This window comes from Typopeltis vanoorti, chromosome 10, assembly GCF_054136105.1.
Source record: "Typopeltis vanoorti isolate ZY-2024b chromosome 10, IOZ_Tvanoo_1.0, whole genome shotgun sequence".
In the NCBI taxonomy this organism is placed as follows: Eukaryota; Metazoa; Arthropoda; class Arachnida; order Uropygi; family Thelyphonidae; genus Typopeltis; species Typopeltis vanoorti.
This window is the reverse complement of record NC_143558.1, coordinates 71,792,410-71,806,336: the sequence shown is the minus strand read 5'-3', so window position 1 is coordinate 71,806,336 and position 13,927 is coordinate 71,792,410. Positions and strand designations below refer to the sequence as shown.

General features: G+C 36.0%; 1 protein-coding gene across 5 annotated transcripts in view; it reads left to right on the top strand.

The window, feature by feature from the left end:
- Positions 1 to 13,927, top strand: part of Cka (Connector of kinase to AP-1) — a 570,985-nt gene that overhangs the window by 130,076 nt on the left and 426,982 nt on the right. For all 5 annotated transcript variants that reach the window (XM_090399493.1, XM_090399496.1, XM_090399494.1 and 2 more), the window contains exon 5: positions 8,607 to 8,777. In XM_090399493.1, the coding sequence (XP_090255619.1) occupies positions 8,607 to 8,777 (171 nt within the window). The remainder of the gene's footprint in view (positions 1 to 8,606; positions 8,778 to 13,927) is intronic.

The following is a 13,927-nucleotide window of genomic DNA, read 5'->3' as shown; positions in this document are numbered from 1 at the left end:
AAGGCCAAATACCAAAAAACCATAGAAGCCTACAAAAATATAGGCTAAGAATTAAATAAGCTCCTTGATGAAGTTGTTATCTGGGATATCAAAATACTTTGTATAAGTTACACACTCATTTTGCAAGAACCTCTTGTTTATATAGTTTACCAGAAATTCATAAAGAGGTTGTCCGGTAAGATTGTAAGATTGTGAATTGTATTGATTCTCCTACATATGGAATTGCTGAGTTTCTTTTACCTTTACAACTGCCCATTCCACACATTTCTTTAAAAAAATCAAGGATATTCAAATACAAGAGTCAGATATGCAGTCAGTTGACCTCTATTTATCAACATGCCATTATCTGACACTATTGGTTTACTGCATGATCCCTCCTGATATTGTGAAGATTTTTGAATTTGTTACACAATTAGGGTATTTCAACTATAAAAACAAGATGTATAAAGAAATTGAAGACAAACCCATGGATGACCCTCTGTCTCCACTTTTGGCAAACTATTTTATGAACCACCTGGAGATACCTTGTTTACATCCACTCATCCCTAACCTACTCTTTGGTTTTGTTATGTCGATGACGTGTTTGCTATTTATCCTCATTCTGAAAATGAGCTTACCGCTTATCAATAGCCTTCACCAACACATTCAGTTCACCATGGAAAAGGAAATGCTGGTTTACCATTCTTTAGCATCCTTCTTACTCGCACAGCTTCTGGTGCTTTGTCAACCAGTGTTTACGAGAAACCTATCTTTACTGGCAGATACATTCATCAAAGGTTTGCTCGTCACATCTCGTAAAAAATTGGTACTATTGTCATTAATTAATTAATAGAGTACATAATGTGTACTCCTCTCCTAAAATGTTGTAACAAGAACTTCTCACTTTCAAAAATTTAATAGAAATAATTGGTTACAACCCTCACCCAGTCCAACAGATAATTGCCTCCTATGTTCCCACAGGGCTTCAATCCCTTTCTGGTATCTCTTAACTGATTGCTAGAATTTTGATGAAGTTTCACCTTAATCCCAGATACTTTTGACAAACTGTTACCTCTATCTTTAGCCAAATTTTTATCAGATCTGTTGCAAATGTATTTTGGGGAGAAAAAAGAATTAATGAACATCATTACGACAGTAAACACAGTATCCTGTGTAATAAAGTCTATGTTCCCACAGGGCTTCAATCCCTTTCTGGTATCTCTTAACTGATTGCTAGAATTTTGATGAAGTTTCACCTTCATCCCAGATACTTTTCTCTCGACAAAATTCTCATTTGTTACTACCAAGAAAAGACAAACTGCTGCCTCTATCTTTAGCCAAATTTTTATCAGATCTGTTGCAAATGTATTTTGGGGAGAAAAAAGAATTAATGAACATCATTATGATGACAGTACACAGAGTAACCTCTGTGATAAAGCTTGTCTTCTCCATAGAAGCAGTTTTAAATATGAACTCCTTTCCAAAAAAAGTTTAATGTTAATTTCTAGCACACAGCAAACATATTTAATTCATAAAACCAATTGTTGCATGTACCTTGTATTCCTTTCTTTTTCTTTGATTTCCTTGTTGTTTTCACACAGTAAGTAAGCCAGTAAGAATACAATTTGGTCAGCTACACCCTCTGTCCAAAAAAAAAAGAGCTTTTCGAAAATAGAAGAAACTAGTGGCACCACTTGTTGTATCGTTTTGTTGTCAAAAGTGGCAACCTTCATTAGTGTTGTGTCAACTGTTTATGACATTTGTTTCATTAGAAGCCGAGTTATAGTGCCAAGAGTGAGAGTATGTTTTGACGAACAGTCGGAAAATGAGTTTCAAATAGGGAGCTGCAATTGACTTTTGTGTTAAACTTGGTAAATGTTTTACTGAAACGCATTAAATGCTTCAAAAAGCATACAGTGATGAATGCTTATCCTGTACTCACGTTTGCGAGTGGTTTAAGTGATTTCAAGGTGGTCGTCAGACGCTTGAGGACAATGAAAAGCTGAGCCATCTAAAAACTGGACTTAAGCGAAGTTAACATCCAAAACGTGTGTGATTTCATCAAAGAAAACCCGAAATCGTCCGTAAGATTGATTGAAGATGAATTGGGGATTCCACAATCAACTATGCACAACATTTTGACCGAGAGTTTGGGCCATCGTAAATTGAATTCACAATTTGTTCCCCACAAGTTGACCGATGACCAAAAAATGTATCAAATTGAACACTGCAAGGACCTCATTAAAACCGTTTGTAAGGACTCAAACTTCCTTGAAATGATTGTTACTGGTGACAAAACGTGGTGTTTTGAGTATGAGCCCAAAACAAAGCACCAGAGTGCTGAGTGGAGACCATCAGAAGAGGAGCATCCGAAAAAAGTCGCTTGGAGAAGTCAAAAGTAAAGATAATGCTGATTTGTTTCTATGATTCCAAGGGCATTATCCACAAAGAATTTGTTCCGCCTGGCCTAATGGTCAATGGTGAGTTTTATCTCGAAGTTTTGAAGCAATCGATAGCGAAAATTCGTCGCGTATGGCATGAATATCGTGATGCAGGCAGCTGATCACTTTTGCAGGATAATGCACCATCTCATTGTTTGAACATTGTGAGACAGTTTTTGAGCAAAAACCTAGTTTGTGTGTTGGATCACTCACCATATTCACTTGATTTAGCACCCTGTGACTTCTTTCTCTTCCCCCGACTTCATTTGCCGATGAAAGGAAAGCAATACGACACTATTGAAAACATTCAAGCAGCAGTAACCACGACCCTCAACAGTATTTCAAAAACCGATATAAAAAACTCATTTAATGAATTAATTGACCCTGCCAAATGCTGTATTGAAGCTGAGGGAGAATATATTGATTGAAATAATTATAATTGGCCTGTGTTTTATTTTCTATCAAAAGTTTCTTTTTGGATAGAGGGTGTAAATCCCAAATTGCCAGCCCATTCTCATGGAGATTAGTGAATCACTGCCATCAATAGAGAAAGACTCAAAGGTACTTGCCAGTGGGTGTTTTGAAGTAAAGGGATTTTTTAAGCCTCCAGCCATTTTTTTTTTTATTATTATTTATTTATATTTTTTTATTATTGGTCTTTCTGTGTATGCCAATTCAGGTCTGAATCTAGTGCCACATAGATGTTTCCACATAGTAGGTTATTCATTTTGGAGATATATTCTTCAGAGCCCATGACAACTGGAGCATTTTCTTTATTTGATTTAATAACCATGATGCTGTTGCTGAAAATTAATTATTTTTAGTGCTGTTGAAACATGTCTTGATGGTCTTCTTACTCTTTGATATTCTCCTAGACTTCTGAGGACAAAAGATCTATTCAATGTATAGAAAATCTACCAGTAGATTTTCTATACATTGGGTTATACTATGCATCCTCTCACCATCATCCCGAGAAGATATAGGAATAATCAAAGCATTGAGGGTCAGAGCCCATATCAACTCCAGCAATATAGAAAAAGCAAAATAAAGAACTTGTTACCTCACCCATGCTCTTAATGGGTATGGATGCAAAATGATTAACGAGATTTTAAGATTTTACAAACTTGCCCAAGACATTAACAACCTAGACTTCACAGGTGTGGTTATTCTCCCTTATATCTGCAACGTTTCAAACAAATTCATGACATAAAGTAGCTTTTGCGACTGTACAACATCTATAGATTCTAATCTTTAAAATCGCCCCCCCTTTCATCTTCTACACACCAAGAAACTGTGATGTATGAAATGCACTTTTTGTGCAGTATATGCTAATGCAATGGTCACCAAAGGGGTCGATATGACATTGTTAGGGGTCGATTGGGGGTCGACAGAAAAATATAAGACATCATTGTATGGTAATATTTAATCCGGTTAACTTGGATTACATTGTCATTGCGTTGTAATGACAACGCAATTAAGAGTGAATCGTGGGATCAGTACCTCCATCTTACAGGTCCATGAATAGGACCTGTAAGATGGAGTAAGGTCATGAAAATAGTTACTGAGGCCAATCAAGTAGGCCAAAATGATGTATTTACCAATAAACGGATGTTGGTGGTGGTTCCTGCTGGCCGGTGCATTGGAAGCGAGATTGCAACACGTGCGCGGTTCTTATTTACTGATACTTACAAGTATTCGATCCCAGTCTCATTTTTGCACATTGACATACAAGTGAGCATTAATATTCTAAAAGTCATCAACATACATATTATAATTCAATCGTTATTCATTCACGAACTAAACTTCTCTATGTTGAAGAGTTGAGCAGCGCTGGTAGTAATACCACTGATATTAATACCAGTAGTTTATTAATATCACTAGTAATACCAGTGATATTACTAGTGATAGTAGTAGTGATAGTAATATAATAATATATACTATATTATACACACAATAAACACTGTAACTATAAAATAAACAATCTAAAAACTCACATAAGCGTCTTTTGTTGCTTGTCCTATTATAATTACGTAATAGTAAAATATAGGGGTCGATAAAAAGTCAAGAAACGCTTGAAGGGGGTCGACGGGCAAATGACTTTGGCGACCCCTGGTGTTAATCAAACAAAATAAACAGTTGTTTATTTAGGAAAAGCATAATATTTTTTTGCTAGTCAGTTTCTCATTTCATGCTAAACTTCCATATTATATTCTTATTCACCAGATTTCACATCAAAACTGCTCTAGTATCCTGTAATGCTTGATACTTTCTTTCAGATGAATATATTGCAATGCATTATGGGATCTCAATCCAGACCAATTTTGACCTTCATTGAGGTCTTGTCAATGAAGATCAAAATGAGAGCTAAATCACCAGTAAAAGTCATGTTTCTGTATGCAAGGGAAAATGGTGTATCACCATGTTATTGAAATAGTTTGGATAAGAAAACTTGCTAATGCTATCATCATATCTGATACATCCCTTGTAAGTATATGCCAGCAAATAACAGATTTTGGTAATGAAGATTAACACAGCAACACAAAGTAATACTTATCATGGCATGTAACCTGTTCGCCCTCATGAAACACTGTCATATTTGTTTACTATTCAGAAGACTTGTGTATTTGCACATGCCAGCGAGAGAGAATATATCTCCATTGTGTTCAGATGTGACAAACTATTTCATTTTGGAACAGAATAATTCTCGTGGTGCACCCTGTGGGGTATCTACCTGGATACTGAATGAACGAGGATGGGCTGGCAATTCTTGATTTAGCTGACCAAATTGTATTCTTATTGGGTTAAACCAATATACAAAATGATGGTACAACATGACAAATTTTCGTGCCGGCTGGGGCGTTGCCCAGTTAAATAAGGTCCGCATTGTTTTCACCAGGGAACCAGGGCAAACTGCGAAAAGTCAGCTACTGGAACAAATCTGAAAGCACACCCCAACTCAATATCACCAGAGTTAAAGATTGTTACTATCAACATAAGAAGCCTGAATGGCAAAGAAATGGAGCTAGCTGAGGAATTAGATAAGTACCAAATCGGCATAATAGGGGTGACTGAAACAAAAAAGACAAAAACTGGTAAGAACTTTCTGAGCAATAAATACAAAATGTTATATACAGGCAATGACAATCAAGGAAAAGAGGGAGTAGCCATAGTATTCAACACAAAATACGAGGCTAATCTTCTTGAATGGCAGGCAGTCTCAAGTAGAGTGACGTGGGCAAATATCAGAATGGAGAATTGGACACTGAGACTTATTTGTGCCTATGGTCCCACAGAAGGTTCTGCTAAGATAGAAGTGGAGGAATTTTTTTATGCTTTAGAGAAAGCAACTGACACAATGAAAAAGGAAAAGTTGGTCCTTGTTGGGGATCTGAATAGCAAAGTAGGAAATGATTGTCAGACGTACAAAAACATTTTGGGAAAATTTGGAGAAAAGAGCAAAGCTAATAATAATGGCAAATACCTGTTGGATTTCTGCTCAGGACATGGAGTAGTTATTACGAACACCATGTTCCAACATAAAAATGTGCACAAATTCACATGGAGAGAAGAGGCAAGAATAAGAAAAGTCTCATTCGACTTTGTTATTGTTGATAGTGATGTTTTTTCCCTGGTGCAGGACACCAGAGTGTACAGAGGATTTGAAATTGGAAGTGATCACTATTTAGTCTTCAGCAGGATAAAATTGAATTTTATATTAAAAAGAATGACATGTAAGGAAATTTTAAAGCAAATAAAAGTTGAGCAGGTCTCTGGTGTGAACTGTAGACTAAAATACACGAAGATTATTGAAGAAAAAATGAAAGAGTTTTTGAACAGAAACCAAACCTTGGAGATTCAGTGGCAATCTTTGAAGAAAACCCTGATTGATTCAGCCAGAGAGGCATGTGGTGAGGTTGTCTGCAAGGATAGAAAAATCAGAACTCCATGGTGGAAACAGGAAGTTAAAGAGGCAGTGAAGGAAAAAAAGAAAGTATATCAAAAGTTCCTGGCAAATAAGTCAACTTGTTCTCTTAGAGAATACAGAGACAAATGTAAGAAAGCTAAACACTGTGTAAAACTAGCTAAACAAAAGTCATCGGAAGACTTTGGCATGAACATAGAAAATAAATATCAAGAAGGTGGTAAGATATTCTGGAGGTTGTTGAAGAAGCTTAGAAATGGAGGAAAGAGTGCTGTAATTACAGATGATAAAGGTGACATGAAAACAGGAGAAAAAGATATCCTTGAAGTATGGAGTAATTACTTCGAAAAATTGCTAAATGAAACAAGCAGTGATAGCACAGTGGCAAAAAACACTCAACATGCATACAGTCAGGAATACATATCCATACATGAAGTAGAAAAAATCATCCAAGGCTTGAAATGTGGAAAGGCAGCAGGAGTAGATGATATTCGGCCAGAAATGCTGAGGTATAGTGGTATAAAAGTCTTACAGTGGCTGCACTGCATAGTTCAGAAAGCCTGGACAGAGAGACGAATTCCTGATGATTGGAGTAGAGCTCTAATAGCACCCATATATAAAAAGGGAAATAAAACTGAATGTGAGAATTAGAGATATTTCCCTACTGAGTGTTTCTGGCAAGATTTATGCCAGTGTAATTGAGAAACGGTTGAGAAGAATTGTGGAAGAAAAGCTTGGTGAAAGACAAGCTGGATTCAGCCCAAATAGAGGCTGTCAGGATCAGATCTTCACTTTATGACAAATAGTTGAGAAAGCATGGGAATATAACAAAGCTCTGTATTTAAATTTTTTCGATGTGGAAAAGGTATATGACAATGTGCCAGAAGAGAGAAGCTGTTCAATACACTACAGTTATATGGTGTCAATGGGGCATTATATCAAGCAATACTTAGTCTTTATTTGAGTTGCAAGTCAGCAGTTAGAATTGACGGAAGTACAGGAAGATGGTTTAATGTTAAATCTGCTGTGAGACAAGGATGTACATTATCCCCTCTGTTTTTCATTATCTATATGGATCACATTATAAAGGAAAGTGGTATTAAACATGATATCAGAATTGGAGATGTTAATGTATGCTCTTTGCTTTATGAGGACGATGTTATACTTCTAAATAAATCCGCTAGAAGTTTCCCTGACTAAATTGAATAACTGTTGTAATATATATGGTATGAAGGTCAGCAATAAAAAGACAAAGACAATGAAAATAGGTAGAATCGTTGAAAATGTCAACTGTGTTGTGAATGAAGAACCTCTGGAACAAGTAAAACATTTCAGCTACTTAGGAATGATTTTTAGTGAAGATGGTAAATTAAATATGGAAATAGACAACAGAATCAACAAAGCTGGAATGGTAGGAAGTCAATTGAATAAATTCATATGGAATAAGAGAGAAATTAGTTGGAACACTAAATTAGCTGTATACAAGACAGTATTCAAACCAGTTTTAACTTATGGATCTGAGAGCTGAATCAGATCCATAAGTTAAAATGGATCTGACCAAAGACTAGAGACTGCAGATATGAGAGTCTTGAGAAAGATCAGGGGCATGAACAGATGGCATCAGTGGCAATATCATATTAAAAACGAGGATAATTGGAAAGAACTGGACCTTGTCAGCATCCAGGAATGCGTTAGCAGAGCTGATCTCAGATGGTATGGTCACTTAAAGAGAATGTGCAAGGAAAGAACAAAGCAAGTGTTCTCTGCCAGGTTGGCAGGAAAACGACCCAGAGGAAGACCAAGATATATATAGGTGGATTGATACGGTACAAAGTGCCTTAGTCAATAGAAATATAAGATCTGATAATGTTGGCGTCTTGCCAAGTAACAGACTGATTTGGAGGAAAATTGTAGATTGGAAGTTAGTAATGATGTAAATTTTTCTTGTAGTACTATCATATCCTGTACACCCTTCAAGTACATATCAGGAATTTGATGATGATGATGATAATTCAGGGTACAGTGAACTGAAGGTAGAATATATGATGCTACTCTAGAAGTCACTTGACGCACCATCCCAAGTTGGTTTACTGAATGTTTGGTTATTTGGGTATCAGATGTTGCATTTTATAGATTGACTTTCATGCGATCTAGCTTATTTTGATAATTTTAAAATGAAAAATTCTTTTAATCCTGTTAAATGTTTCACACTATTCATTTTCATCCTATTTCAGGACATTAATGCTACATGAGTTTTAATTTAGGTACTTGCAAGAAATTGGATACACGGACACAATAATTGATGTAAGGTCAGCCAGAGTAAGGACGCTTTTAGGACTTGCTCCAAGCAATTTAGAAAATGAAGATAAGCAAAATATGCTCCCATCTATGAATGGGGATCAAGGTAAACGGATTACAGACACACAGACACGAAGGTATGTTGTTTCTTCTTATTTTTGTTATATACTTATAAAATATGAATTATTTTGGATTGGTAGTACATCTCCATTAATACTTAGCAAAACTACATTATCCAGAAAGATTATTGCATTACATGTAAACGAGACATTATAAATCTATAATGTCTTGTTTATATGTAATGCAGTAATCTATCTATTACATAATCTCTTTCCTTGACTGAAAAAAACTTTCATGAAAATATCGACACTATCCATAATCAGCTCCTTATATGCTGATCTAATTGTTCAATAATGATGAAAATGGCTGGAATAATTTAGTTAATGTAGCTGTATAACAAAAGTCAGTCCTTTTGTGTTTTCACTGTGCTTGTGTTGTAATATTTCAATATTTGGATAGTATGTTACAGCAATGTCTCAAATGGCATTGATTAAGATTTTTCTTCATAATATAATTGAGACATTTATCCTCCTTACTATGTGATTAAATGGCAGCAAATTGGCATCATTAGTGTTACACTCTAGGATTCTCTTATCAGTAGGTGCTCAGAAATCTCCAAGTTGCATTCTTCACATTGAAAGCATCACTATGTTGCATGTATACTCTCAAGGGGTGTACAGGGTACTATGATATTTAGCATGCTTATATTTAGCACTGTGACTCTGATAATGCTAAGATTTATGTTAATTTTAATTTCAACAATTTTCTTCAAAATTCCTCTTATTTCCTTATTTATGTATCTAGCATTCATTCATTTCAAGCCTTCTGAGGCATTATTGATTACATCGGTGTATCCAGATCTTCCTCTTGGTCTTTTGTTGGCGCCTTACATCTCTTTCTTGACTGACAAATTACTTTTCAATTTAAGTGACCATATTAGCTGTGGTCACACATTCTTGAATGTGAATGATGTCAAGTTTCTTTCTAATACCTTCACTTTTAATACAATTCTGTCATTGATATTCTCTTCAGGTATTATTGCAAAAGTACTATTTGGGTTAGAGAGTAGTGGGATGGGATCAAATATAGAAATTGCACCTAGTAGCCTTTACAGTGCAGCAGGAGGTATGACTGACATTTGAGCATGAGGAAAGTTTTCTCTGTTTAGTTCTTTCAAGCCATACCTACTGTTTTTGTAGTAAGCTGATGGGGAAAAAAAGCTGGGGTCTATCTCAAGCCACTTTCAATATGGACCCCCCCCCCTCCCACTCCACACACACAAACACACAATACCTTGGATCTTGGGTAGAATTTGAGTGGGGAATAAAGCCCATCATTTGACTGCAATAATTTCTTTAACTTGATCACAGCAAGTATCAGTGTCAACTTAAATAAATTATTGTTCTTTGAGTAATGGGCTTCATTTAGTGGATAGGATTATATGGAATTCTAGTTGGGAGATGAACAGTTTTCTGTAGTTTGTTGCTTACTGAAAATACTTTGGCTTCTTTTCCATCTTGGGCAGTGGAATTGGAAGCAGGGAGCCAGTTAGAATTGTGGTCATAGTCACCAATTGATGTCATTGTTTGGGGATTGGACTGCAGGAAATTAAGCCTTGAGGATAAGAATTTGAAGAGGTCAGCGTGACTTTCAGAATTAGGGCAATAAGCAGACAATTTTACATATTGGACAAGGAAACCCAAAGCTAGAGAAGGTCAAAAAGAGGAAATAAAAGATTTGACATCCTCTTGCAAGGAATATTAGATTGCAGAAAACCACACATGATGTTGCTGTACTTGTGGAGAAAGAACCATACAGAGTGCAAATTGAACACTTTGTGGTTTAGTCTAAAACAGGTCCGAGTTGGATATCTGTAGGTGAGGGTGGTGGTGCACATTTAAGTTGTTTATTCTGCAGATGTTGATTCAGAGGTGAAATTTTAAAAGAGCAGGTGGGATGGAGCATAGAATGACAGGAGATATTCTTAGGCATGTCACCCAAACAGTATTTCCTGTGATAATGCGATACCTTTTCCATTGATGCTTCTTAGGTTGATTGTCTGTTTTCTGTTGAGTTTTTCCAGTAGAATGGATTTCTCTGTTTATGCTGGTTCTCTGATGAAAGCACTAGAGCTTTCTTTCACTCTTGAATGCTTCACCTGACGTAATATTTGATTTTGTAACATCATATTTGTGTGTTATTATTAATCAGTACAAAATACAGTTTCTTTGATTAATCCCAAATTGCTAGCCTCCCCTCATTTTTTATCACTATCCAGTTGGGAAAGTAACTTAGCTCATCCTGAAATGGTGAGAATTGATCATTTATTTAGACATTCTATTCCATATGGGATTTTGCAAATTGCCTCTCATTCAGATATCAGTGAACAATTAACAAACTTATTAAATACAGTTAAGTTAAAAGTCATGATAATGTCCTTAAACACAAGGATGAAACTATTCAGTTTTGAATATATTTATTTGGAAAGTGATCAGTTTGTAGATCCTTAATTTTTCTCTTCATGCAATTCATTGGGTCCATAAGATCTTAAAAATTAAACTTAGCAGGGATTGACAACTGGTACCTACCTAGAAACTACTGGTGTTCATCATCATCAAATTCCTGCCATGTACCCTCAAGGGGTGTACAGGATATGATAGTACTACATGAAAAAAAATTACATCATTACTAACTTCCTATCTACAATTTTCCTCCAAATCAGTCTGTTACTTGTCAAGACTCCAACATTATCAGATCTTATATTTCTATCGACTAAGGCACTTTGTACCATATCAATCCACCTATATCTTGGTCTTCCTCTGGGTCGTTTTGCTGCCAACCTGGCAGAGAACACTTGTTTTGCTAATCTTTCCTCGCCCATTCTGTTTAAGTGACCATACCACCAGAGATTAGCTCTGATAAAGCATTCCTGGATGCTGACAATCTCAAGTTGTTTCCTAATATCCTCGTTTTTAATATGATATTGCCATTGATGCCATCTGTTCACGCCCATAATCTTTCTCAGGACTCTCATATCTGCGGTCTCTAGTCATTGGTCAAGTGTTTTACTTCTGACCCAGCTCTCATATCCATAAGTTAAAACTGGTTTGAACACTGTCTTGTATACAGCTAATTTAGTGTTCCGACTAATTTCTCTCTTATTCCATATGAATTTATTCATTTGACTTCCCACCATACCAGCTTTGCTGAGTCTATTTCTATATTTGATTTACCATCTTCAGTAAAAATTGTGCCTAAGTAGCTGAAATGTTTCACTTGTTCCACAGGTTCTCCATTCGCAACACAGTTAACATCTTCAATGATTCTGCCTATTTTCATTGTCTTTGTCTTTTTATTGCTGACCTTCATACCATATCTATTACAACAGTTATTCAATTTAGTCAGAGAATCTTGCAGACTTGTAGCGGATTTATTTAGAAGTATAACATCATCCGCATAAAGCAAAGAGCTGACATTAACATCTTCAATTTTGATATCATGTTTAATACCACTTTCCTTCATAATGTGATCCATATAGATAATGAATAACAGAGGGGATAATGTACATCCTTGTCTCACACCAGATTTAACATTAAACCATATCCCTGTACTTCCTTCAATTCTAACTGCTGACTTACAACTCAAATAAAGACTACGTATTGCTTGATATAATGCCCCATTGACACAATATAACTGCAGTGTATTGAATAGCTTCTCTCTTGGCACCTTGTCATATGCCTTTTCCAAATCGACAAAACTTAAATACAGATCTTTGTTATATTCCCATGCTTTCTCGACTATTTGTCGTAAAGTGAAGATCTGATCCTGACAGCCTCTATTTGGCCTGAATCCAGCTTCTTCTTCACCAAGCTTTTCTTCCACAATTCTCCTCAAGTATACTTGCATAGATCTTGCCAGGAACACTCAGTTGGGAAATACCTCTGTAATTCTCACATTCAGTTTATTTCCCTTTTTATATATGGGTACTATGAGAGCTCTACTCCAATCATCGGGAATTCGTCTCTCTGTCCAGGCTTTCTGAACTATGCAGTGCAGCCACTGTAAGACTCTTATACCACCATACTTCAGCATTTCTGGTCGAATATCATCTACTCCTGCTGCCTTTCCACATTTCAAGCCTTTGATGGCTTTTTCTACTTCAAGTATGGATATGTATTCCTGACTGCATGCCTGATCTGTGTTTTTTACCACTGTGCTGTCATCACTGCTTGTTTCATTTAGCAGTTTTTGAAAGTAATTACTCCATTCTTCAAGGATATCTTTTTCTCCTGTTTTCATGTCACCTTTATCATCTCTAATTCCTTTTACAGCACTCTTTCCTCCATTCCTAAGCTTCTTCAACAACCTCCAGAGTATTTTCCCACCTTCTTGATATTTATTTTCTATATTCTTGCCAAAGTCCTCCCATGACTTTTGTTTAGCATTCTTGCATTTGTCTCTATATTCTCTAAGAGCACAAGCTGACTTATTTGACAGGAACTTTTGATATGCTTTCTTCTTTTCTTTCACTGCCTCTTTAACTTCCTGTGTCCACCAGGGAGTTCTGATTTTTTTATCCTTGCCGACAATCTCACCACATGCCTCTCTGGCAGAATCAGTCAATGTTTTCTTCAGAGTTTGCCACTAAATCTCCAAGGTTTGATTCCTGTTCTCAAACTCTTTCATTCTTTCTTCAATAAACTTTGTGTATTTCAGTCTGCAGTTCACATCTGAGAGCTGCTTAATTTTTATTCGCTTTAAAACTTTCTTACAAGTTATTCTTTTCAATATGAAATTCAATTTTATCCTGCTCAAGACTAAATAGTGATCACTTCCAATTTCAAATCCTCTGTACACTCCGGTGTCCTGCACCAGGGAGAAAACATCACTATCAACAATAACATAGTCAATGAGACTTTTCTTATTCCTTGCCTCTTCTCTCCATGTGAATTCGTGCACATTTTTATGTTGGAACATGGTGTTAGTAATAACCAGTCCATGTCCTGAGCAGAAATCCAACAGATATTTGCCATTGTTATTAGCTTTGCTCTTTTCTCCAAATTTTCCCAAAATATTTTTGTATGTCTCACAATCATTTCCTACTCTGCTATTTAGATCCCCAACAAGGATCAACTTTTCCTTTTTCATTGTGTCAGTTGCTTTTTCTAAAGACTCAAAAAATTCCTCCACTTCTATTTTAGTGTGACCATAGGCACAAATAAGTCTC